This window comes from Macaca thibetana, chromosome 14 (assembly GCF_024542745.1).
Source record: "Macaca thibetana thibetana isolate TM-01 chromosome 14, ASM2454274v1, whole genome shotgun sequence".
Taxonomy (NCBI): Eukaryota; Metazoa; Chordata; class Mammalia; order Primates; family Cercopithecidae; genus Macaca; species Macaca thibetana.
In genome coordinates this window covers 4,126,878-4,153,193 of record NC_065591.1, presented here as the reverse complement: position 1 = coordinate 4,153,193, position 26,316 = coordinate 4,126,878, and the positions used below count along the sequence as shown (strand labels likewise).

Sequence of the window (26,316 nt, the reverse complement as noted above, 5' to 3'; positions counted from 1 at the left end):
CCGTGGGTGTGGGTGTGGACGCGCTGGCAGGTGTGGCGGTTTGAGTTCTGCAAACCCTCCGAGCTATGGCGGACCTCGGGTCCTGGAGCGAGACGCCAGGTGCACGACGCCAGAATCACTGAGGTGCCGGCTCACCGCCGTGAGGGCGCCGGAGGGAGCTGCAGTTCCCCGGCAGCCCTGCCCTTCCTCGGGTTGGGCCTTTGAGGGGCTGGGGACCTCCCGGGGCGGCGGCCTTGAGCCATTAGTGTTGGCTGAAGTCTTTTAATAACGGGAGGGGCGGGCGGAGTCGTGGGGTTTGAGAGGCTGTGGTTTCCATAGGCCGAGGTTAAGCCTGGTCCAGGTGAGGGCTCTGAGGCGCCCGGCTGGAGTCGGGCCAAGGCTGCAATCTTTGTCCTCACTCAGGGGCGCCTTTGCGGCCTGTGAAGCTCCGCTCAGGTGAGCCCAGGGCAGACACCGTCTCCTTCCGGAAGCTGGGGATTGGGGTACGCGACCCCAAACACCTGATTTGGGGAGAATGGCTGCACTCCCAGCCCTTCCACTGTGGGTCTCGGTGCACGGGAGTCCCGCACCCTCCCAGCATCCCCTTGGTGCCCCGAGGAGCTGCGGGACTTTGCACTCACTGAAACGGGCCCAGGCTGCACAGACATCGTTCCCCTGTGGAACCCAGCCCTGTGTGCCGGAAAACAGACTCGTGGGGTTTGGGGGTTTCAGCCCAAGCGTCTGCCCGGGACACAGTCCGCTTCTGCTGCGGCCGCCGAGAGGACTAGCGAAGTGTTCCTTTCCGCACCCTGGGATAGGACGGGCGAAGTCCGTGGGTCTGGTGGCTTGGGGGAGCAGGGCAGATGGAGGACTCCCAGGCATTTTCCAGGCAGGGGACTAGGAGGGCCCGTGGAGGGGCAGGCCGTGCTCGGGAGGAGGCTGAGCCCTTGGGGAAGCCCCTCTTCCTTACCAGGTGTCTGAGGACCAGATGGAAGCTACAGGAGTGGGAGTGGCTGCAGCATGGGCACAGCTGCAGTGGGCTGAGGCTGTGAGGGGGCCTCTAGGAGGGGCTGTCCCTGCAGACATTGCCTGAGCCAGGGCTACAGCAGTGCATGAAACAGGCCGTGCCTCCCCAACGGGGATTGTCTTCCAGAGGCATGTGTGGGTGGGGTGGGGTGGGGTGGGGCGGGGCGATGGGCACTAATCAGTGAGCAAGTAAGTAAAGCAATAACAGCGAAGGTGGCAGTAAGTGCCGTGGGGATGTGGAAGGGGTTGATTGCAGTGAGTCCCGTTCTAAATCAGGTGATCTGGGAAGCCATGTAGGTACGGGGACCCCACAGGGAGGCGGCGATGAGGTGGCAGTGTGGCTGGAGCCAGGGGAGCAGGGAGGAAGCTCGAAGAGGAGGGTGGGTAGGGCCAGATGGCTCTGGACCTGGTGGGCAGAGTGGCAGAACTGAGGTCAGTGTGGCTGTCTCTGTGTTGCTGCTGTGAATGCACAGGTGGCTTGTGTTTCCTGCTATTTCTAGACCTCTCTTTTTGTGGTTTCCTTCCTTCCCACCGCACTCTCCGCTTAGCCCTCCGGGGGCCTGCCGGGGAAAGCTGGTTCCGTGCCTGTCGGCGAGGGCGGCTGGTATTTCCCAGCAAGCATACTGGGTGTTAAAGATCTCGGGCTGTGTGGCTTTCCCTGGGGCCTCGATGTCTCTGTCAGGGCCTTTGTAGTCACCTTGTATAAGTTCCCACTTGTGAAGATGGAGCTTTTCTTAGCTCTCCCAGGTGACTCCAAGGCCAGGAGGGCAGCTGGCCATGCCCTTGGCGTTAAGTGGAGCTTCACAGCTGCATGGGGCTGGCAAGCCGTTTCCAGGTTCACTTGGTAGCCATAAGACCCTCTATCTCATCCTTCATTAGCTGGGCCTTTCTCCTCTACCAATGGGGGTGACAGTAGAGGGAGAGGAAGGGGCTGCCCCAGTTCTGACTGGCAGAGAGGGCCGTGGGCTGTGGGAGAAAACACGTCGTCATTGTGGTGGGCTAGGAGCTCTGTCATATGGTGGTTGCAAGCAACAGAAATGTACCATGGCTGGCTGAGACCACAGAGGTGCGTGTTGGGAGGTTTCTGGACGGTTCACAGCCACAGGAGGAAGGCTTCACGGAGGACTTGGGAAGGACTGGCCTCGGGCAACTCTGCTCCCACGGTGAGGTCTCACAGGCTGGGGATGACTTGTGTAGCTTCCTGGAGGCCATGGGCAGTGGCAACTGGTTCTCCAAGCCTCAGTGTCCTCGTGAGAAAAGGAGATAGTCACCTTGGTGATACTTAACCTCATAAGATTCTTGTGGGAATTAAAGCAGATCCATGTGTCACATGCCCTCGATGCAAAGGGGACTTTACAAACGTGGGTCCTTTCTCTGAAAAACAGGGGTTTCTAGGTCTTGGTTCTCCTGATCCCAGAGGAGTGAATTAAGGTAACCAGATGGCCACTGAATTCAGTCTTAGTTTTCCACAGCCCTGATGTGATTCAGTGGGTAGGGACTCCCGCCTTGCCCCACCTCCTGAATTCTTGGCCCTGCACACACGACGTCAGACGGGGCAGGGAGAGGAAGCACCCTGTGGGTGGAGCAGACTCTGAGCCAGCATGGTTCCCAAGGCCCCGGGCTGGGTTCTCTCGCCTGTAGATAGACTTGGGAAGCTGCACAGCAACCTCTGCTTCTCCACTTGCTGTGGACCTTGGCAAGACTTAGTTTCCTCATCTGGGAAATAGGACTTTAGTTGCCACCTCACAGGGCTGTTATCCACGTGGTGGGTGCAGTGCTCTGAACGGTGCCCGTCCCAGATAGCACTAGGTAGACTGAGTGCTGTTTCCAACCAGTGCTGCCTCTTGGGTACACACAGAATGCTTGTGCTTGTGGACACCTCTGCGGGGCTTCAAGGGCTACGTGTTCTTTCCACTCCCTGGGTTCTGGGGTTTGGAGAACACGCTTAATTATGTTTTTGCAGTCATCTTAGGCAGAGATGACCACAGGTGGGCGATGGCAGGATGGCTTGCCTTCCAGGAGCACCACGTCAGAGGGGCCGGCCCCCAGATGCAGGTAGCTAGTGAGGGGTCTCCACACTCAGTCCTGTGAACTGGGCCATTTCCATGGTCCCCACCTCACGGGGGCCTAGGGCCTGGCTGCCAGGTCTTACCCAGTGGCTGTGGGCAGTGCCAGGGCCCCTCCTCTGGCTGTCAGACACATGCTTCACACTTGGAGCAGAAGTAGCAGCACATGTGGAGCAGGGTGACCAAGAAGCCTTGGCCACCTCTCCCTGAGCACCGTGCAGGTTCTTGGATTATTGGCTGCATTGTTGCCTGAAACTACACAATCTGGATTCCAGTGGACTCTTCTGGCTGGTAAATAGCCACACTGATTAATAGTCTGTGAGCTCAGCAGGCACAGTGGGGAGTTCTGGATCTGAGTAGCTCCTCACTCCCTTGAGAGATGCGTGTGGCAGGACAGCACGTGACAGTGCTCTGCCTCCAGAACCTCTGCGGCCTGTTTGTGGGGTGCCCCCGAGAAGATGGGGCTGCTGCCACTCCCATCTGTCTGGAGTCCCACAAATGCTCACTATTGCTGTGGCTATTCTAGTCCTGCAGGCAGATGGCAGCCCTGATATGCTCACTACACTCCAGGCTCATCCTCTAGAAAGGCAGAGGCTGCTCAGGGAAGCTTCGCACTTAAAGCAAATGGAGCATGACAGCATTGAGACAAGAATTACGCTGATGTCCTTCTCACATCGTTTTTTTTGTCAAAAGAAAAACACACATGTTGCCACTTTCACTTGTGAAAAATGGAAAGTTTTCCTGCAATGAGTGGCCTCAATCACTAAAAATGTATTTGTGTATATTTATAACAAAACGTCGAAATGATTGATATTGATGGCTTCGTTAAGCATTACCAATGAGTACCACCGGAGGGCGGCACAGCACAAGGGGAGGAGGTCAGAGAGCCCAGGCTCCTGTGGTTAAAATGTCTTTTCTCCTTTCCGTGAAAATCCTCAAACACATTTTGTATTTTAATTAAATGAAAATGCTGAAAATGATACAGTAGAGAGCACTTTTAATGGAAAATTAATTGATAACACAATCTTATTTCAATTTACTTTTTATTTTTTAACTTAAACGACTGTGTATTTTCCACAGTCTTATGATGAGAAAGGCTCCAGAATCACGTGTAGGTGTCCTCAACATTTCATAGCTCGAACCGTCCTTTCTTTACGTTGTGCATTGATATGGGCTTCTCAGTTCAGAAAACAAGGCACTATAACTATTTTATCAGCTACATTAATACATTGAAGATATATTTATCCTTTCATGAAAGATACAGCATTTGAATACAATATGGTTTTATGCAGATCAGGTTCAAAACACCCAAGGCACACACTTAATTTTTTTTTTCCTTTTTTTTCTTTTCTGTGTTTATTTGAAGGCTCGTATTAAAGTTTCAAAATTGCCATGAACAAAGAGTTCTAGAGTGGAATCAATGGACAGGGATTGTTGTAATTTTGAACATAAAACGGTAAAGACTGTGGAATGTAGAACAAGTTACAGGAACGATAAACAAAATCACCAATACAGCATGGATTAGAAATCAAAGTGATCAGATCTGTGGAAGTCTGAGAAACAAGTCTGGAAATTCTCTGATTCCCCACAAAGCATGGGCAGTCCTGTCTGCATGCAGCTGCTGTGGTCACCCAGCCACTGTGGAATGTTCACCTACTTGCATGGGTACATGGATGTCTACAAATACAGAAACACATTCCAGTTCACCAGTTCTTAAAATGCCTCCAATTTCAAGTAAAAGAAAAAAATCTTTCAATAATTTTCCTAGTAAGGTAAACGAATATATTCATCTAGGAAAAGTGGTCTGGAAGAAACCATTGGAAGCAAAGTCTAGGGGGGTGCCAAGGTTTGGGAGAAACTATTGGATGGTGAAGCGGGAGAGCTTGAGGGTGAACTACAGAAGATATGAGGACTGGAATTTTTCCTGAACATGGAAGCATAGTGGCTGCTGCTCAACTGGGGAATGTGCCAAAGTAGAAGAAACTTTAGGAACTAAAGACAACAAACAAGTTTTCACTGGTGAGGCCAAAGAAGAAGTTCAACGTTTAGGTTTAAAATATGCTTCCCTAAAGCGGAGGGATGGCCCATGTCTTCCTGGCTTAGTTCTTTGCCAATAGACACAAATTCTCTCTTGCTCCAAGCCTTAGCATGTGGCTCGCTTGTCAACCAGAGAGGCGGCCCAGTTCTGCCACTCCCTTGGCCTTATGGCTAGAAGACACCCTGCTGGGGTGTGGGGAGACTGGACCCTGAGGGAATGGTCCGGATCTGGCTGGCCCTCCACGGCACCACTGCTTCCACCCAGAACAAAAGGAAAAGCTGAGCCTCAGCTCCATGCCTATAGCGGCGGTCACAGAAGCAGATTTTGACGTTTTGCATAATTCTGAAATAACATACATGTATCCATTGATAAATTGAGAATAATTTAAGGAAATGGAACCAAGGCAAATTAGCTCAGTGACAGGAGCCTATTTGCTCGATGAGAGAGATTTTTCTGGTCAGTTTTAGAGAGGCAGAGCTGGCCACAATGCTTGAGATAACCTACATTAGATTGCAAGTCGGGCAGCTTTTTGTTTAATTCAGACAGTGTTCACTGTTTGCAATCAGAACCACAACCTTAGTGCAATAGTATATTTATTTTTTTACAGTAATTTTGGTTGCCATACAAGAGATTTAAGGATTGGGAGAAAGTGCAAATTACAGGAGCTTTTTTTTTTTTTTATAAAGTCTAAAAAGAATAAAAGCACAAAAGTAACAGCAACATAGATAATGCGAACACGTGTTGTTACACAAACTATAGTGTGAAACGTATTAGTATTTAAAAAACAAAAAAAAATTGTTAATGGGAAAATCAATATTGTGGCCCACACACAAAAAGTCATTGCCAGATCAACTGGATAATGCTTGCTTGTTCAATAACTGAGAAAAAAATTTACCATTTTATTAACTAAAGTATCACAAATAATTCACTTTGTGATATGTAATAAGTTCAGCAAATCAACAGTCACATTGAGTAATTTTTATATTATGTGAATTAACTTAAAATGTGCACAGACACCCTGGAAAAGGTATCTTGGCAGGTATACATAATTTACATTTTGAGAGATTTGGGTTTTGTATACACAATATTACAGAAACTAAGCATGTAAATGCAGTTTATTTAAATTACAGTATGTAACAAAAGTTGATCTTAAAACCTGGAATAATATCAACATGATCTTTAGATGAGCAGTTTAACATTTGTTCCACCATTAAAGAGGGGCATGGAATAGGGCCTGGTCCTAACATGTCCCAAAGGGGGAGAACAGTGGGTGGTGATTTGAATGAGGAACTATTGCTTTCAGTACCAAAATAAGCAAATAGAGATAGAGACCGATTCATCTTGGCAACATGTGTTTATTTGTTGGTCAGTGCAGGTTCTGATAGGTCTATTACTTCTCTATAATAAGACAGTGTAAAAATAAGCTATGTTATCAGCTCTTTAGTCTTGCAGCCAGCTTGCTTGTGGTTAGTGGCATGTGGCTTGGAGTCTCTTTAAGAAAGGGAATAACATCTGGCCCTCACCAACTGGCTGCCAAAGTTCAGCAAACCGAAGTCACTGAGTTGCGACTGGTTATCGTCTGCCAGCAGTTTCCTTTACTCTCCTTTGAGCTAGTGTTTTGCCTGGTACTGAGCACAGAGGTAATACCAACTGTAGGCCCAGGGAAAGCGCCATGCCAAAGGGATGGACTCACGGAATTTTGCAGTATCATCAAATGGAAGACAAATTAATGGCCAAACCACCATTTTTACATTTTCTAAAATATGGGGTGGCCTCAGCAGGCCATCTATAGTATCCTGTCTTGAAATTTCTCTAGAGTAATACTTATTCATCTCACCATGGAAAAACTGAAAGCACATGGAAGTAAAGCGCCTTAATATTCAATTGATTTCAAGTTGGTTTGAATCATTTCAAATACAAAGATTGACCTGCAAAAGGTTTTGGAACAGAAGGTCCAAAAACTTGGTTTCCAAATCGGGTGTGTGGCTGGAAAAGCGCGTGTGTGTGGTGTGTGTTTTGTTTTTGTTTTTGGAGAAACTGCTGCATTATGAATTGTAACCACTTTGAAGAAATTGTCCTTCAATGACGAAGTTCTAGCAAAGATAGAAAATATAACACAGCTCTGCTGGTTCAGATGCATCCAAATAAGGTTGATTTAAAAAGGTCATACTTTTATAATTATTCCACAGAAATAGTATTATTAAATCACAAAAGTTTTTTTTTTTTCTTTAACTTTCTAGCACTGAAGTGGCACAAAGGCTGCCTAGTAGACCAGCCACTTTTTTTTCTTAAAATATTGTGCTTATAAACTATCTGTACAACTATTTAAACTTGCAGTAAAGAAAGAGATTTTAAATTGCTAAATTTTATGTGTTCATTCTAGAGCTGTTCCAGACCTAATCAAGAAAAAAAGGAAAAAAAAAAACAAAACATGTTTTATAATTAGAGATGGGCTGAGCTAGTTCTGAAATCATAATAAAACCAAAAACCTGACATTCGAGTATCCTCCAAATGGGGGAGAATGTGCTGGAAGCCTGACTGTGTGTTTTGTGGCCCATGTGCATCTGGTGACCTCTTTTGGAAATTCGAGGTATTGTTATGGGGTGGAGGGACTTCGGGGAAAGAAAGGGGCAGGGCTCAAGAAAGCCTTGCCAGAGAGGCTGACCTGGCAGCCCAGGAGACCTCCCTGCTTTCCTCTCCTTAACGCCTCTGCTTTTGCTCTGATCCTGCCGCCCACCTTCTGTTCTCAACCCTGGGTTCTGTCTATATGCCATACCCACTGGGTCCTCAAAGAAGCTATTGTACTGTTAAGACAAGCTGGTGGGATTCCTAGACACCCAGAGCGATAGGGGAAAAGCCTCTAAGTACCATCTTCCCTGGCCTCCGAGAGCAAAAGGACTGTCTCAGCAGAGATGCTCACCCTTGGCTGGGCACAGAACTGAGAATGCTGTGCCCGCCCAGCTCCCAGAGGAGACGCTGTCTCACTGGCAGCTGCATGTGCCCGCCGTGAGCCATGCGTCTTGTCCTTCATGTCAAAGTGGATGCTCACCTGCTCTGATCTTTGCAGAGCTCAAGACATCTTCAATTAAAAAGAATTCTGAGAGGCAGAGAAGCCCTGATTCTCCATCCTGGATGGGTGCTCCTGGCAGACAATTGCTCTTGTCCTGGAGACCTGGAGCTTGGGCCGCAGCATGCTGGCTGGCTCCCTTGGCCAGGTCTCCCCTCCATTGTGGAATCGTGACTTTGTGCTTTGACTAACTCCATGTGACTTCTGCTTGGCCACCTTGGAATTATGCTAACAGATTTGCAGAAATAAAGAAAGAAAGCTAAGCAAAGCTGGGCACGATCCCATCCAAACTCCCAGCACTGCCAGGAACCTCATGGCCAAGGAGCCATGGATGCAAACCACAGGAGGAGATGGGGAAAATAATCTGTGTAGGAAAAAGTTTCTCTGCCTTTCAGGCCCATGACAGGGCACTGGACAAATGCATCTGGGAGCATCTCACTGCAAGCCAAGTGCAGGAGAAAGAGGGGCAGGTGAGCATCAGGTGTCCTCCAGGAGGCCACAGGACTGAGGAAAGGCCTTGTGCCGGGGCCTGGGGTGGTGAGAGCTGCCCGGAAAGCAGAGGACGGAGGTCTCAGGAGGTATCTAGAGTGCACTGGTGTCTGCCTACAAGAGCTAGGATCCCGTGCAAAATCAACGGGGAGCCTCTCGGACCCAGCAAAGCGAGGCCACCTGCATGCTGGGCGGCAGGCTGGGAATCTCTTTCCATGTTAGAAAAACTCTCTCCCCTTGTCCCATGTTTGATAGAAACTGCCCAAGACACCCACATGGTGAGCCAGGGGTCTGAAGACCCAGCCATGTTGTGGACACAACTCAGTATTTCTTTGGGTACCAGGAGACAAACCCATGGAGTGGGGTTGATGTTCACAGACTTCGCTTGGCATTCAGATGTTTCAGCACGAGCCCATCTCTACTTATAACAAGAGCAGTCTGCGAGGTGGAGAGCAGCCGTCCTTATCTGTCCAGCAGCTGTTTCAAAGCCCTTTCTATGTTCATTCTGTGCCCAACTCGAGTCACCCCAAGATCGATGAGGTCCTCCTTCTGCAGGTTTGGTAAGTGACTGCCGTCGATCTCATTGTCCATGAAGGCCTCTTTATGTTCACCCAAGTTTAGACTTTCCAGCCAATCGGCCACATCTGGTTTAGTCCACAGGTGGACAGGTTTAGTTGTAAAAGGCTTATTTGAGATTGGCTGTTGCAGTATCGAGGGGGATGGCGACCTACTGCGTCCCGCTGGGTTCAAGCCAAATAGATCCCCAGAAGGGGGCTGGCTTGGAAGGCTAAAGACATCTGAGAGAGTGGGAGAAGGAGAGGCGGCGGCAGCAGACAGGGGGGTGGGCAGGGTCTCTTTGTTCATCTCTGTTGGCGAGACCACAGGGCTTGGGGCACGTCTTGTTCCTGAGGTCCTGCTTTCGTAGTCGGGGGGCCGGCTCTGCAGGGTGATGGGTTGGGAGGTGCCGGGGCGAACAGTGAAGGTGACCGTCGTGCTCCGTGTACCTGAGATGGTGCTCATGATCTCCGGGCTTCTGAAACAGCAACAATAGAGAAGACCATCACAAGGCAGGTCACCGAGTCAGGGCAGCTGGGTGCAGATCACCAAGGAAGGCGAAGGAGATGCCCAAACCATGCCAGAGTGTCTAGTGGCAGATGCGCTGGCAGTGAACAAATGATTTGCCATGCCAGGGTGGGGGAGGGGGAGAAAGGAGCCAGAGCAGAGGTGGAGACACCAGAGCACACCACGTCAGCCCACTCACCTGAACTGGGACAGAGGAGCTGGGGGACCTGCCTGTGCTGGGGGGCAGGGCCAGGGGGGCCCTCAGGAGGGTGGCCACTGAGGCACTTGGAAGGGGTCCCTTGAAGAGGGTATGGAGACAGGGACATGTGGGATCCTGTCCCCTGGACAGAACGTGCCGGGTAACATCTCCAGCGCCTCAGCTTCAGCAGGTGGGAGGGCGCACACCTGAAGGAGAGGCCCCTCTGAGCCGCCTGGCAGCCTTTGGCTTTTTGGGTAAATGGACAAGAGCAGGGCAGGATCATTTCCAGGCGGCCCTTTTCAGTGACTGGAACCCCTGTAGCCATGTAGGGCACTCAGGGTTTGAGATCACCCAGAAACACAGACAGCAGGGCGTGGCTTGTGTGGCCAGCGTGGGCTGTGCTCACCTTCCTGAGGCAACGCTGTCCAGCACCCACCCAGTGGACAGTTTTGTTGCAGAAGGAGCTGGGGTGCACTGTGTTATTTTTAACCTCTTTAGCTCACTGGTAGGACACACGGGCCTTACTGAAAAGCAGAACGCGCGAGGAGCCCTGTGTTCCCCAGGGTGGCCATGGGCGTCCCCGAGGGTCCCCTGTGCCTTGCCACTCTGGCTAGGCAGGCAAAGCCCTCAGAGCTCAAGTCAGGACGAACCTTCCAGCTCCAATGTTTACTGGCCCCAGGGAGGTGGCCAGATGGCTCCTACAGGCAGGAGGTCCCATCTCAGGGCCAGAGAAGTCCGAGTCCTCACACTTACCCACCTGGAGGTGGCCTTTCACACATCACTTCCTCACGGGCTTTGGACAAGGCCCATGGCAGGCACTCTCCACACCAAGAGAACAACTGCCACTCTGGGCCCCGGTGCGTGTTTTGCTGTCCCCACACTGAAAGCCCATTCATCCTATTGCCCCTAGGAAGGCCACAGCCACTGGGGAGGGGGAAGAGAGGTGTGGGTCTCTTGCCTTTTGGGCCCATTCACTTGGATATGAACAGCCCACCCACTACTTCTGGAAAGATCCATCCTACCACAGCTCTCTCTTCAAGACCTGGACTTGAGAGATGTCTGCTGGAGCCCTGGCTCTGCCAAATGCCAGCTTGGGTGCACTTTTCTCCCGTCTCCACATCTTCCCGCATGAAGTGGGCTCCTCTCCCTCCTACGTGGCAGGTTACCCCGGGTGGAGGGGCTCTGGAGAGCATGAGGAGTGCACTGGTGTGACATCATGACCGTGAATGGTGGTGGGCTGCAGTGTCTCAGTGAAAGGGTCATGGGCAAGAGGGGGAGAGCTGCGAACAGTAGAGATGCTGCTGTGTGGGGAGACTCCCTGGAGGGCAAGACTGAAGCCCCTGCCCATCTGCTGGGGGCTGGTTCATCGACTTGCATTGGGGCTGTCTTTGGAGCTCAATGGCTGACCAGTTAGAGCAGCACTTCGGAAAGAGGAGCCCACAACCCTTCATAGAAACCACCTGGGACACTGGTAGGCAGTGAGGACTCCTGAGCTTGTCTCAAACCTATGGAAGCAGGAGTGCTGTGCATGGGGACCAGGTGTCTGCAATTAACAAACTCCCTGGACACTGAACCTTAGAGGCCATTTGGTTAGGCCTTGGTTTTCATTCCAGGGTATGCACAAAGCTAATGGCTCAGAACCCTCCAGGAGCTAAAAGCAAAGGGAGTGAGCTAGAGATGGGCCCCGCCGCTGGTCCAGTTGTCTCTCCGGTTTTTCTTTTCTCTTTCTTCACCGTGGATGTGTATTTGGGTGAAACCACCCATCAGTTACCTAGGTGCCCCTAAGCTGTGGGACACTTCCCTGCTTGATGTTAGTCACTGTTGCTTAAAGTGTGGAGTAGTTCATAGTGAGAAAGGAGGAGCACATCTGAAAGGGGCCTGTGCTGTGGACTGAGGCTTCCATCCTGCTATGAGAAGTGTTTGCAGGGGCTGGTGGGGGCACTGCTGGGCCAGGGACCCCATCCACCCACAGGGTGTTCACGTGCTATTTTCCGGAGGGCTGGGTGCCCCTGAGTGGGAGATGTTACAAACCAGGCACCCCCATCTAGAGCCTGCCCCCACCCTCAATGGGCGCTTGCTGGTCATTGGTTGTACTGGTCACACCAACAGGCATAAGGCAGGTGAGACTCTGAGGATTCTTCCACTGTTTCTGGGCCCAGTTACTCACAATCAAGAAATCGGAGGCCAGGCAAATCCCAGCACTTTGGGAGGCCGAGGTGGGTGAATCATTGGAGGTCAGAGGTTTGAGACCAGCCTGGCCAATAGGGTGAAACCCTGTCTCTACTAAAAATTAAAAAAAAAAAAAAATTAGCTGGGTGTGGTGGCGGGCACCTGTAATCCCAGCTACTGGGAGGCTGAGGCAGGAGAATTGCTTGAACCCAGGAGGTGGAGGTTGCAGTGAGTGGAGATCATGCACTCCAGCCTGGGCAACTGAGCGAGACGACTTCTCATAAAAACAAAAAACAAACAAACAGAAAACCTGAAATCAAATCAGAGTCCAGTGGGGCTTCACAGCAGGGGAGAGGGGCCAGCACCCTCTAGTATCTCAGTTTACATTCTCAAGAGAGGTGGCCTATGGACATAGGATACATGAAGAAACCTGCACCCCCCCCCTTCTCTGGTACTCAAAGAGGTTTGAAAGACCAGCTCCAGTTCCAATTTAAGTTAAAACTGGGGGTGCTGTGGCCTGTTCTTCTGTGTCTATTCCAGAGTCACAAGAGCACAGGTTTTGGGGAAGGCTTATTTGTCTACATTGATAAAACAATTAAGCCAAGATGATTGAAATCAAATAACGGGTAAGTTGAAAGTCCCTGCATTCAGAGGTGATTTAGGGTGTTAATTAGGGCCAAGGACCTTGGGGCACAGGGAATGTTTCCTATAAAATGGGAAAACATCTTGCAAGAAGACACATGCCCACAGAGAACTAGGGGAGGAGGGTAGCTGGGGTAAAGTTCTGGTCTCCATGTGCTTTTGCTAAAGCTGACTGCATGGTGACTGTGCCTGCAGCCCTGACTCTGGGCAGCTCCACGGTGGCAGCATGGCTGGGGCCTGGCCTTGGTGCTCACCAGGCCTGTGAAGCAGAGGCAAGTGAGCCCCAGAGTGAGAGCACCTGCTTCACACCTGGGCAGTATTCACCACGGGTATCTCTGGCCCAGAGGGTTGCCCCAGTGTCACCCTCACTGGGAAAATACCCAGCTGTTCCCAGGTAGTTTGGATTGATTTTGGCTTTTGTCAGGAAAGGCTCTGCAGGCAGCTGTGTGTGTGGTTAGGAAGCAAAGAGGAGGCTCTGCAAACACCTTGGTGGGCAGCGGGAGCGTGAGAGTGGCACACACGGGGTCACGCAGCAGCACGGCAGGTGGCACTTACTTCCGTTTAGCACGACCCTCTTCTGTTAACACCGGTCATGGGAGCAAATGAAAATGACAAATGGAATGACTTGAGACAACACTGCAAAAATTAATGAACAAGAAAGGAAGAAACAGAAAAAAGCTGCTTTCGACAGATGAAATGAAGGCAGTGGGGCAGACCCTGGCTGAGAGCCCATCCGTGGTAGTCCCTCCGGCCTGCCACAGCCTGCCCAGAGCTGAAACATCAATATGGCATCACTTTCACAGGGAGCGTGGGAAACTCACAGGCTTGCCTTCTCCTTCTTTGGCTTGGGATAATGTAACCACTTGTAAAGAAGAAAAATAACCAGGAAAAAAGAAAGAAAATAGTGGCATTGGAGTGAAGTTCACCTCTGCCTGAAGCCCACTGAGAAGCAGCTTATTGCCAATTTCCTACCTCAGGTGTCTGGACTGTCTTTCCTGAGGCTTAGGGAGGATAAACGAACATTCCTGGCCGGGGAGGGCACCCCAACAGGACAAGTGCTTTGCTTCAAGTCTGCATCACAAGATAACAGCCCAGCCGTTAATTACGGGGGTGTCATGTGCTTGGGGCCTGCCAATGTCCTGCCCAACATCGCTATAGAAAATAACTGCCTGCGAGTGTGAGATGCAGGGTGCAGGCCGCCCTGGGCTGCCCGCCCTGCCCTCCTCAGCAGCTTGACTCTCTTGGTTAATCACATTGATGATATGCACTGGATCTTCCCGGTTGCACAGATGGTTACGTTGCTAAGCAACCACTGGGTTCCCAGTCGGAACACACAGGAATCTGCTGCCCTGATTTAGAACACAGACACATATACACACTCACACCCAACTCCCCACCAGGTCACCACTGTCTACCCTGCCTTTTAAATCAAATCCATGTAGAAATGTGATAATTAAAAAAAAAAAAAAAGTAATTGAGACACTCAAAGAGGTGCTGTTATTTCATCAGTACAAGTTAATTGGGGTGCGGTAAGTAAAGAAGCAAGTGGCTTTTTCACTGTTTACAAATTCAATTTGGCTTTTTTTTTTTTTTTTTTTTAGACAAGGTCATGCAGCAATCATAGCTCACTGCAGCCTCAACCTCCTCAACTGATCCTCCCGCATCAGCCTCTGGCATAGCTAGAGTAATTTGTTCTTTAACTGTAGCTGAACATGGACCAGGGGCTGGTCAGTGACGCTGCTTAGGTATGCTGGTTCTTCCCTCCCATGAGCCGCCTGTCAAGGGCCTGCTGGGCCCGGCCAGCACTGGGGCTGGACTTGGAGCCTGTCAACATATGTTCTCTCCAGCACACTGCACGCCTCTGCATTTTAGTGATGAGCCTCCATCTTGCATGAAAATAGCACTTATTTCCAAACTGCTTTCTTATTTATTCCATCTTTATAGCCTCCTGATGAGCGGGGCATTGAAAAGATAGAACTGGAGGCACCAAGTCCTTACCTAGCTTGCCCGAGGCCTGGATGTGGGGACTGGAGCCCACACTCTCACCTGTGCCATGCTTTATGTTGTGTGTCTCAGCAGCTGCCAGGCCTCCGCCTCATCCCCAGCTCTGAGTGCCATGAGGGGGTCCTGGTGGTCTAGTTTTAGTCCTCGAGGCTGGCCCAGAACAGGGGTGGAATAAATAATTGTTGACTTAAGTGTTGATGGATAATATATCCTTTTCTCAGATCAGAAAGTTAAGGGACTTTGCCGAGTTACAGAGCCAGACCTGGGAGCAGGGCAGGCAGCCTGAGGCTCTGCAGCAGTTCCAGCAGGAATCCAGGTTTTCGCGCCTGGAGGTTCACAGCTAGGATCAAGAAGGTGCCCAGCTCTTGGGAAGAGAGATTCACCCTGTGATATGCTTTTGCCAAAGAGGCCTCATGTCCAAAATGGGGAGGAAGACTCTGACTTGAGATCCACCTGTTGACGGGCAAGGACGAGGCACTCCCATTCATCCTTGCCCAACTCCCACAAGTACCAGCCCCGGTGGATGCACAACCTTACTAGTGCCCCCAGCCATCCACAGTCGCATTCACTGACATCACATTCACGTTTCTATCAGGGCCTGGAAACCCTCACACCACCCTGCTGGGGCCGAGGTGCTGAAAACACCGTGAGGCAGCTTCTAGTACCAAGTCAGTTTTGGAGCAGTCTGTGCTCTGGGACCAGCTGGGCAGAGATAATTTTTTAGCAGCCTAAAATTATCTGAAAATCAAGAGGCTGTCAGGATAATACTGCAGAGATCCCAGGAGGGACTGGAGGCCTTGGCAAGGGGAGGCAGGTATGTGAGGCAGCGGGCACAGGGGCCTCGGGAGGAAAACTCGCCTGAGCTCACATCCAGGTAGCCTGACGACTCAGAGGCCTCTGGGACCTGGAGTTTCACAGGACAAATCTTCCTCAAGCCCATCCATCCCATGGGGAAGCGAAGGCCAATCTCGAGATCCCTTCTGGACCTCCCCGACTGCAAAGGGCTGGTGACCTAGAGGGGACTCTGGGGAACTCTTATAGGCCATACCCCCTAACAGAAGCCATGGGGGACCCCCACAAGCACACACTCACTGCTCTGTTGCCCCCACATACACAGAGTGAATGTGAAGCTGACCTCTGCCATGGAAGTGATGGTAAAGAACATCAGATGTATCTGGCTTTACAGTCGGCGCCTGGTATGTGTCAATTCTCTCTCAATAAAGCTGGAGGGCAAAGGACACCTGGAGCTCCTGGGTCATAGCAAGTTTGTTTTGGGTCAAAGCATATAAGTCAGGCAAGCTGCTGTGTTTTCCTGGGTTCCTTAGGCACTTATCCTTTGAGTCTACCTGTTTGTCTCCAGTGTGCAGGCCCTACACTCCCACAGCAGCCTCCCTGTGCCACCAATGGATTCACCTGATCACACAGCTGCCTGGGCTTTTTTTTGTTCAGGAAACAAAGCCTGGTCATGCCAAGGCTTTGCTGAAGCCCTCTGAAGGCAGCCGTATCTGGAACTCCACCCAGCTCATGCCCATGGCCTGCAAGCCCCTTGTGACCTGGCCCTGCCCAGCCCTCCTCATCTGGCCATGGTTTCATGAGCACGGAAGGCGCTTTCTGGCCTCAGGGCCTTGTATTCTCTGTCCCATGCTGGGATGCTCCACTCCTGGTTTTCTGCAAGGCTGGCTCCTTTTAAAATTTCTGGTCATTCAAATGTCATTTCCTTACAGAGTGTCAGTCCCTTTCTGCACAGGCTCGCTGTAACCTGCTAGGGCATCATAGTCAGCCCTTTCTGTGTGTGGTCAGGGTTAACCTGCTGGTGTCCCATGGCTCTCTTCTGTATGTGGTTATTGTAACCTGCTGGTGCGTCATAGCCCGTTTCTGCACTGGTGTCACTAACCTAGTAGCATGTTGTGGCTCCTCTGTGGCATTTGTCACAGTTTGGGTTTGTCTTATTATTTGTTGTCCACTTCTCCCCTCGAGAATTTGAGCTCCCCAGAGGGAGGGGCATCTGGAATGTTTTCTTGTTCAGTGATAAATCCTGGGCACAGCATGGTGCCTGGCACATAAAGGCAATCCCTAACTTTGTGGAGTGAATGATTAGTGACGGCATTGCTGCCCCATTCTGAGGGCCCAGGCATCCTTGTTGGTGTATTCCTCATTACTCTGTAGCCTCAGCCTGGCACTGGGCTTGTAGAAAGTGGCCCAGTGAACTCCTGACTGGTGAACTCAGGAGACGGTGGGGCTAGGCCGTGATTCCAAGCCTGAGTGTCCAGTCGGTCTCCCAGGCCTGCACCTGAGGAGCTTCAGGCTCTGAGCTTTTGCAGCCCCAGGCTCCTGTGCTGGGACCCCCAGTGTGTGGCACTGTCAGGCCTCTGGGCTGGCAGCTGTTGTCTTGGCTTTCTGTGGAGGAGGGACCACTGACTCTTCACGGAGACACACTCACTCTTCCTTCCCCAAACCAGTTTCCTTCACTTTGATCCAGTTTGAGATCAAAGATGAGATTACCTCCTGGAATAATCAGGCCAGGTGGTCCTGGAACACTTTTCTCAGAATTTACGCCTCCATTCTTGGCAGGGCGTTTTCAGATCACCCTGAGAGACGCCTCTAACATGATGTACTTTTTTCTCTCTTAACATTATGTACTAAAGAGAACTACTTCATCATCTTCCTTTCGTCAGCATCTTTGTAATTAAGACGCCTGCAAATTCCATGTCATCCTTGACTTCAGGGAAGAACTGTGAGCAGCAGAGACTCACTCACGGCTCAAGTTAAATCACACACACCCAAGGAAAACGAGGATCTAGTCGTTTAATCTTTAGCTGCTTCCTTTGATCCCATCCTGGATTCTTGCAAGAAGTGAAAAGAAAGGAAGATTCCAAGGATGAGACGAACTTTAAAAGGGTCATGTTCAGCTGAGGTTTCTGCCCATTTCGTGAATGAACATTTGAGGAACAACTCTAAAAACGGTCCCTTTCTTGGGCAATCAAAACTTGTTTCTATGGAAATGGGATTTTTACACCACTGCTTATCTATTATTTCAAAAAAGCATGGCTGGTTTTCAATTTTCCCTGGAAAACTCATTTCTTTTTCCTCAGTAGGAATTCCCTTCATCCAATTTCGTGCCTCATTTTGCCCAGGGCCATTCACAGCTCTTAATTTTTAGATGCATTTAAAAGGGGTGGTGAGTTGCCCAGGCAGGTGAGCCCACGTGAGAGTTCTTAAGGCTCCCTCTGATCCTCAGATGATCAAATGCCCAGGGCCCATCAGTGAAGGCCATGCCCAGCAAAGGAGACGTGCCCAGAGCTGGGTCTGTGGCTGAGAGGAGACAGCCCTCACGGCAAGGGGGGCAGCTTTGTTGCCCTGGCAATTCTGGAACCCCTGGTGGTGGTTGACTGACCCCCCCCACTTGTCCTTATCAGTGTGTCCCGTGACTGGCACACCTCCATGGGGGCTTTGTCCCAAGTGCTCAGCCTGGTGAGGTTATTAGATCCAAGAAGCAAGGGTGAGGGAGAGAACTGAGCCTAGTTTAGTGCCTACAGCGAATGCCCTTCATCTTTGTCCTCCGGCTTTAGGCCATCCTATTTCTAGTCCAACCCTGAGTGTAAAGTGTAACCCTTGGCTGGGAGCAGGAAGGAACAGACATGGCCTCTGGGAGCTTGGCAGTGCCAGTGAACCCCTAGTGACTAAGCCTGCTGTTATCAGCCACAGGGTGACCTCCTAGTGACTAAACCTGCTATTAGCCTCATGGTGACCAAAGAGCTTGGCCTAAGGGGAGTCAGAGGCCTGAGAGCAGTCCTGCCCATGGCAGTCTCAGCCTTGTAGGTGTTCGCTTTGCCAGTTGGTCATTCCTTCCAAGGCAGTCCCTGGCTCCCACAAGGTCAGGAGTCAAACCCTGAGCCAGCTCCGTGGGTTGGGGGTCTAGCTCCACGTCTTCCTGTGAAGTACCCTTGGCTCAGTAGATTCACCGCCCTGCCCTCGGGTTCCTTGTTTGTGCAGCGGGAAAAATTACAGGCCCTGGCTCAGGGGTGCCGTGGAATGCGGTGCCTGGCATTTGGTGAATGCTTTGTGTCATAGGTGTGGGCTCCTGTTCTTACTGTAAGAGAGCCGGGCTATAAATAACAGGACAGCTGGGAGGCGGCCATTCTTGGCTCCCAAGCGTGGGTTGGCAGTGGTATGCAGCTGCTCTCCTTCAGAGTCCAGCAGGATTCTGCCCTGTGAGGTCTGCTTTGAGCCAGCCCCCCACTCAGGGTCCCTCTGGAGCAGTGCAGGGCAGAGAAACCCTAGAGACACATAAGGTGGAGTCCCGCTCCCCTGTGGGCACCCCAGGAGCCGGCCCAGGCTGAAGACGAGTAGAGGGGACGAGCTGTCCAGCTGCCACTCAGGGAGAGGCCCCTACGGACGAGGTCCCTGGACTCACCAGGTGGAGTGCTCAGGAGAGCAGAGCTTGGTGCAGGATGCTCCGCTGGCCTGAACAGTGCATTCCTTCCTCTAGCCCTAGAGCCATTCCCTTCCAGTTCCTTCCTTACTGCAGACATTGCTTACAAGGGGAAGTAAAAGTCAAGAAACCCCAGCCTGCGTCCCTATCTATCCCCAGCTCTATCTCCTGCCGGCTGTGGATGCAGACAAGCCGCTTATCCTCTGACAAATGGGTGTGACTCATACCTGCGCCCCAGCTGTCATAAAAATTACCCACCCATGTGAAAGTCTTTTGTAAAAATGTGAAACACTAAGATAAGGCCTCTTAATTGTTGCTTCCACATAGAGTAATGACGCAAGAGCCACATTAGTATGTAAAGGGGAAGGGTTAAACTAGTCAGTTTTTCAGATTTTTGGCCCAGTGCAGTGGCTCATGTCTGCAATCCCAGCACTTTGGGAGGCTGAGGCGAGTGGTTCGCCTGAGCCCACTGGTTCGCCTGAGCCCAGAAGTTCGAGACCAGCCCGGGAAACATGGCGAGACCCCATCTCTACCAAAAAAAAAAAAAAAAAAAAAATTAGCTGGGTGTGGTGGCATGCGTCTATAGTCCTAGCTACTCAGGAGGCGAGGTGAGGTGTGAGGATTTCTTAAGCCCAGGAGGTCTAGGCTGCAGTGAGCCGTGATCACATCACAGCACTCCAGCCTGAGCGGCAAAGCAACACCCTTTCTCAAAATTCCTGGAGGCTGTTGAGTGTACTTGTAGGTATATACGTACATAATTCTTAAAGACTTTCTCCTTGACTGGAGGCACTGTCTGAACGTCTGCCGTGTAACTGTGCTTCTCTCTACCAATGTCAGTCTATCGATACTCCTCTAGAGTAATAGATGGCATCTGAGTCATTTATTTACATCCACACTGAAAAATAACTGGGAAAATTGGGGCTCTCAGGTTACATCTTGAGCCCCAGCTGTATGTGATGTCACTGATTACTGCACTGAGTGGCTTAAATCAAATGCCTGCCCAGCAGGGGCGTGGAGAGAGGCTTCATTAGTCAAAATGATGAAACCCGAGATCAAGTATCAGTGGGAGAGACTGAAGATGCTGCTGCCTGGGGAACAGCAAAATGGTGCACGCCACGGGGAAGGAGAACCAAGAACCATAAGCCATCACGGGAGCCAACAGGGCTACCAAAAGCCACAGACTCCTGAGCCCTGATATGGTTTGGATTTGTGTTCCCACTCATATCTCATATGCAAAATTGTAATCCCCAGCGTTGGAAGAGGTGCCTCCTGGGAGGTGATCAGATCATGGTGGGGGAGTTCTCATGAATGGTAGCACCATCTCCCCGGGTACTGTACATAGTTAGTGAGCTCTCACGAGATCAGGTGGTTTAAAGAGTGTGGCACCTCCCCCGATTCCCTCTTGCTCCCCCTTCCGTGATCACTGAAAGTTTCTTGAGGCTTCTCCAGAAGCCAAGCAGATGTCAGCATCATGCTTCCTATATAGCTTGCAGAACTTCAGCCAATTAAACCTTGTTTCTTTATAAATTACCCAGTCTCGGGTATTTCTTTGTAGCAGTGCAAGAGAGATCAAATATAGGCTCCTTCTAGACAGCCTCAGATAGAGCCCTCTGGTTGCATCTAGAAATGACTCCTGACTTACTCTACCTTCAGTTCCAATGGAAATAATGTAAACCCTGCATGATACTGTGAAGGGCTGACATGGACACAGCTGGAGGCTTCTGCCCCTGGGACGGGGGGACTGGCAGGGAAGAATGTACTGCACTTGGAGTTCACCAGTACAGCCATGACCCAGTGCCTCCCTAGCCCGCAAACCTGGTAGTGATGCGGGGAGAAGAACCCACACGTGTATTCAGACACCTGCACCCGCCGCCCACCAACTCGCTGCCCTCTTGGGGCAGCTGGTCTCCTGCAACCAACTCGAAGCTTGGTTTGGGCTTTGGTGAGGCTCTAAATGGCCTTCTAGGTAGTCCTGGCAGAGATCTGGAGGGCACAGAGGAGAGAGTGGAGCTTCTCTTTGGAAGCCACGGTGGGGAGGGCTTCCAGCAACCTCATTTCATTACAGGTCTTTAGGAGGGAGTGCTGTGTCCCACCAGGATGGCTGTGATCATTACTTGGCTGTCCCAGAGTCCAGGAGCATGAGAAAAAGAAGTGTTATTGCATTAACAGACGTGGCCCACACAGGCTTTACAAATTCCCCTCTTCGTGTCCGCTGGGGCTGCTACCCGAGGGCCTTTCCTGGTCAGCAGGGACAGTGCACGCGGAGCGGTGTGCACCTGCACCAACCGCGGACTTACCTTGGAGCGAGGCTGGCGGACTTGGCTCCCATTGGTGAATCCAGTCCTTCCCCCGGCTTTGCTGATTTCTCTCGGTTCATTTGCTGTAGGATAGAGTTCAATTCACTAATAACATTTGCCTTTGGGCCTGAGAGAATCGGGCTTTTGATCTCTGTGACGTCGCCCCACAACTTGGAGGTCCTTGGCTGGAGAACCTTGGCCATCCCAGGCTGGGCACTGCCCGGCGGGGGCGGGGGAGCGGGCGGGGGGATAACAAAGCTATCTACATCCTCTTCCACGAGCGCGTCTTGATAAAGTGCATTGCTTTTGTGAATGATGGGCTTCATTTTTGGCTTAGGAGGTACTGGGGGTTTGTCAACCATAAATGCTTGCCCATCTGCATAGACTGTGCAGGTGTCCACGTTCTCTCCACCTTCGGAAGACAGGGTGGAGATGCTAGACACGGTGGAGATAGTGCTGGTCGTCTCGAGGTGGTGGTCGCTGCTACTCCGGCTGTCCACCTCCTCGATCCCAGAGTCGGCGACGGCGTCAAAGCTTTCAGGGGGTGGCAGGAATGAGGCAGGCAGACAGTTTGAAAGACTGGCTGGCTTCTTGCTGTCTGCAGAGTTGGTTGGTTGGCTGGAGTTCAACGAAGGGGACTGAGGGGTGTCGCTTTTCTTCTGCTTCACTAAGTCTGTGAGAGCCGGGACAGAAGCTGCCCGGTCATCGGGGATATCAAAACTATTTGCAAATTCCAGGGGAGGAGGCAATGGCTCTGTAAAAATAAAATCCTCGTCCAAGTCCACGGATGCCAGAGGGGGAGGAGGGATGCGGAATGGCAAAATCACCGCCTCTTCCATGGAGCCCACCGCCACGATGGTTCTGCCGGGCACGGTGGTGGGCTCGGGGGCAGCGGAGATCTGTAAAGCACCTTCGGTTTCGGAAACACCTTCTGGCACCTCGGACGGCGAGCTGTCTGGCTTCATCTCCACGTCTGCCTTCTCGTCCTCTTCCTGCAGGGCATTGTCCAGCTTAGTGGCGTCCACGGTGTGGACCATCAGCAGGCCAGCCGACTTCTGCTGGGACGTGTCCATGATGTCGATCAGCATGTTCTTCTTGTCGTCGCCCTTCCGGTCTCGGCCCAGGTCGGTCTCGTACTTGTTCTCCGTCTCCTGCCGCCTCAGGGGTCCCCGAGTGTTCTGCCTGGTGACCGTAGGGAAGCCAGCATCTAGGCTGGGCCGCATTTTGGTATCAATGTAAAGAGGTTTGTTGAGGTCGGCCTTGGGGGCCTCCCCTTTGGGTCCCTGCTGAGACTCCTTCATGGCTCGGTCCCTTGCGGAGAGTGCCAGGGCCAGCGGGGAGCTGGGATCAAGCAGCCGCCCTGTGAGTGGGTGGACGTAATTCCCGGGGCCAGCTGTGCCGCTGCTTGTAGGGGGTACTGCTGGGCTGCTCTCAGGCCCCTGGGCTTTGGACGTGGAATTCAGCGGCCTCCCAGCCTCACCCTGAGCACTGGCCTCGGCGCCACCCACGAAATGGTTTTCGGGCTCCCTGGGCGTGGCACCCGGCATGGGGGATGACAGCTGCTCAGCGCTGTCCTCGTCGGCGAAAACTCCGTCCTCGGGGAACATGGAGGGCCGCGTCCGGGGGGCAGGTGGCCCCAGGCCCACATCCTCGTCCCCCAGGTCTGTGGAGAGGAAGGCCGGGGAGTTCCTCCTGGCTTCCAGCCGCTTCTCACGGTCGCGGACGGCTCCGGCGATGGCGGCGGCGAAGGGGCTGCTGACGGTCAGGCTTTCGTCAGGCCGCAGCTGGCCTGGTGGCTCCGGGGCCTGGGGGTCGATCTCCATGCTGCTGCCCTGGCTGCTCTTGCCGCTGCTGCTGGTGGACGGCTCCTTCACGATGATGGTCGGGATAGGGATGGAGCACGTCTTCTCGGGGCTGTCCTCCACGTTGGACTGCTTCACCAGCATCCCCTTCCGCCTGGCGGGCTTGGCGGGGACGTAGACGGCTTTGCTGGCGATCTTCCCCACCTCTGAGTATGGGTTTTCGGGCATCTGGCCCCTCTTGTTGCGGAAGTTGGCCTGTGGGCCGGCGTTCCGACTGTAGAGGTCTTCAGAGTCCAGGGAGTAGCGATCCAGCTCTCTCCTGAAGTACATCCCCTTCTCCCTCATCATGGTGGCCACAGTGTCGGACCTGGTGGCGGGGGACACCTTGGCGGCAGAATTCTGATTGAACGCAGGCTTAATTGTCCCGTAGACTCTTGGAGTTGGGGACTTGGGGCAGTTGTAAGCGGTGGGGGAAGGTGGTGGTGGGGACGGGGGCACAGACTGTGGTGGAGGGGGGATGTCCTCGGAGGTGTCCGGCATGGACAGGCTTCTGGTGAACTTCAGCATTGGAGGAGCCAGAAACTGCCGCTCTTCCTCTGTTATTCCTACAAAGAGAAGATAGGTTTAGCTTTAAGTCACAATAGCAACAAAGCCTAAGTTCCTAGGAACGTGCGATATGCTACGTCTCCACAAACTCACAAGTTCAGATGATGAACGGGTGTTCATGAAACACAGCACAAGCCACAATGCCAAGTTGTTAGTCACATGGCCCATCGTGAGCCAAAGGACAAGAAAGGGAAGAACAGAAAAGCACTGGGGATGCTGTGAGTGCGCTGCTGCTGCGGAGCCTCCAGGCGCAGGCTGCAGCAGGGGAGCTATGTGAGGCCAGGGCAGAAGGGCCCCTGACGCTGAGCTGTGTGTCAGTCTGCAGGCCAAGTGGGCAGCTTGCCTTGGGGCTGCATGTGTGTGTGCGCACGTGTGCTTGTGCTGGCATTGTGCTTGGGGCGGGGTTGGCTAGACCAGGAGGTGTCCTTCCACCACGCCCCTTCAGATATGGTAAGGGCTCCTGGGAGGGTTTTTAGGGCAGGGGCCTAAGGCTGTCACCTGTCCATGTGAAATGAGAGCAAAGGGGTGCAGGTACTGCTGTGTTTATGTGGCAAGGATGGTGTGCAGTCCACCATCCAGATGGCACTTGAGCCCCGCGGCTGCCCAGATGTACAGGGAGGCCTCTGCCACCCTGAGCGAAGCCATCTGCCCACGGTTGGCTGTGTGTGTGCTGGGAGGAGGTGCTTTTCTTCGAGGGTCACGTGAATCCTTTAATTGCCTGACTTCACTGGGCCCCACTGGGGTTCTGTGTGTCCTGGAGCTCTCTGGACCCTCAGAGAGGTAGATGGCTGGGGAATGCCAGCTCAGAGGAGGGGCCATGTGGGCTCTAGAGCCTGGCCCTGACGGGAGGGAGCCCAGGTTCCTTTAAAGATCCCGGCCTGAGGTAGGAGTAGGATCCTGAGCCAGGCCTCAGTGAGCCCCTTCTGGGTCCCAGTGGCAGCCCTGGAAGTGGTCCTGTCAAGACCCTCTAGAGCAGGGGCTGAGAGCCCAGCGGACCACCATGATCGCAGCTGATAGAACCTCATACTGGCACAAAGTATGAGTTGACCTAATGAAAATACGTGGATGTTGAGTGTGTGGGGATGCAGCTGAGGTCCTGCAACAGCCAACAGTGGCCTGAGGGTTCTCTGGGTGTGTTGCCTGGGTGTGACTTTACAGACTGTCCAACAGCTCAAGACACAGACACGTCAACAGGAGCACTCAGGGAGAAGGGAAGCGAGACACGCACACACGCACCGACAGACGCACGGCACAGGGATTTCATGTCAGGAGCATGCAGGGTTTTCAAAGAGGTAGCAAAATAAATTACTTGAAATGAAAAAAATTCCTAGGACAAACTACAATAATTTATTCCAATGAAAACTTCCATTCGATAAGGGTATTCCAAATTTAACATACTCCTTGTGGGAGGACATTTTGGCATTGCAAAGATGGCTCATTCTCCATTGACCAGTCACTCTGAGTTGGTAGTCTGGCAATTATGTTCCCAAGGAGTACTAATTTAAGAATACACCTTATAAAGTAAACTGGGTTACATTCAGATTACAGATTCCAAACCATAAGGGTTCACTAACCTGATAGAAAGATTCTGCTGTCTGACAGGAGGAAATCAGTTGTTATTAACCAGTAACCGCAAGACAAACACGCAGCTCCCCGAGTTTGCTGGTGCAGGGGGAGCTTTAAGCACAGCAGACACCACCTCCATGGCCACTTACTGCCTAGTGACTGCCTACAGTCATCCACCTCAGACTCACAAGCACACTGCGCTTTTGCACAGCAGCCCAGAGGCATTTCCAGAACACATAGGACAGTGCCCCTGGGGTGGGCTGGGCAGACCAGAGTCCCAGGGTTGCCCCCACAACTCTCACAGGGCAAGGGCCTTAGCTTCTATCAGAATTGACACAGTAAAGGCAATGCTGAATTATCTCACAAAGGGACTGTCTCAAAGGGTCAAGTGTGACCTTGTCTCAAGGTCAAGTGTACCTTTGCCTGCAACAGAGTCAATAGGAATAATTGTGACATTAAGAAGAAAGGAAGGCAGTTTTCTGCAACACACAGTACGTTATTTCATTAGAATTCGAGACCCTGACCAGACCACCCTTGGAAGTATATCTGCTGAGCTCATCCTCCAGGCCTGGTGGTGGCTGGGGAATGCAGGGAACCCACTGGCCCTTCCCACCCTGAGCAGGGCAGGGTGGGGCAGGGGGCCTGGCTCAGACCACCCTGCCCCCGCTGCCCCTTTACTCTGCTGGAATTATCACAGATAACTGGGCTTCAATATTACAGAAGCCACCCCGGATTTTGTGTCCTTCAGGGGGCATAAGTTTCATGCCACTCAGATGTTCCAATGGCTCCCTGGTGGGCAAGGCCAGGTTCCTGCCCTCTGGTAGGCGGGCTGGCAGGGCCTTGCTGGGGTGAGACGCCAAGGCAACTGTGGC

At 52.1% G+C, this 26,316-nt stretch overlaps 1 protein-coding gene and 1 pseudogene across 3 annotated transcripts in view; one reads left to right on the top strand and one right to left on the bottom strand.

Annotated features, from left to right (window-relative positions):
• Positions 1-26,316, top strand: part of LOC126935966 (uncharacterized) — a 376,899-nt pseudogene that overhangs the window by 48,590 nt on the left and 301,993 nt on the right.
• The window catches only part of SHANK2 (SH3 and multiple ankyrin repeat domains 2), a 666,329-nt gene continuing 645,698 nt past the window's right edge, over positions 5,686-26,316 (bottom strand). For 2 of the 3 annotated variants that reach the window (XM_050758103.1, XM_050758104.1), the window contains 3 exons: positions 25,453-25,473; positions 21,471-23,877; positions 5,686-9,698 (listed from right to left, as the gene is read on the bottom strand). In XM_050758103.1, coding sequence (XP_050614060.1) covers positions 9,128-9,698; positions 21,471-23,877; positions 25,453-25,473 — 2,999 coding nt within the window. In that variant the 3' untranslated portion in view covers positions 5,686-9,127. The remainder of the gene's footprint in view (positions 9,699-21,470; positions 23,878-25,452; positions 25,474-26,316) is intronic. The other variant, XM_050758102.1, reaches the window with a different exon arrangement.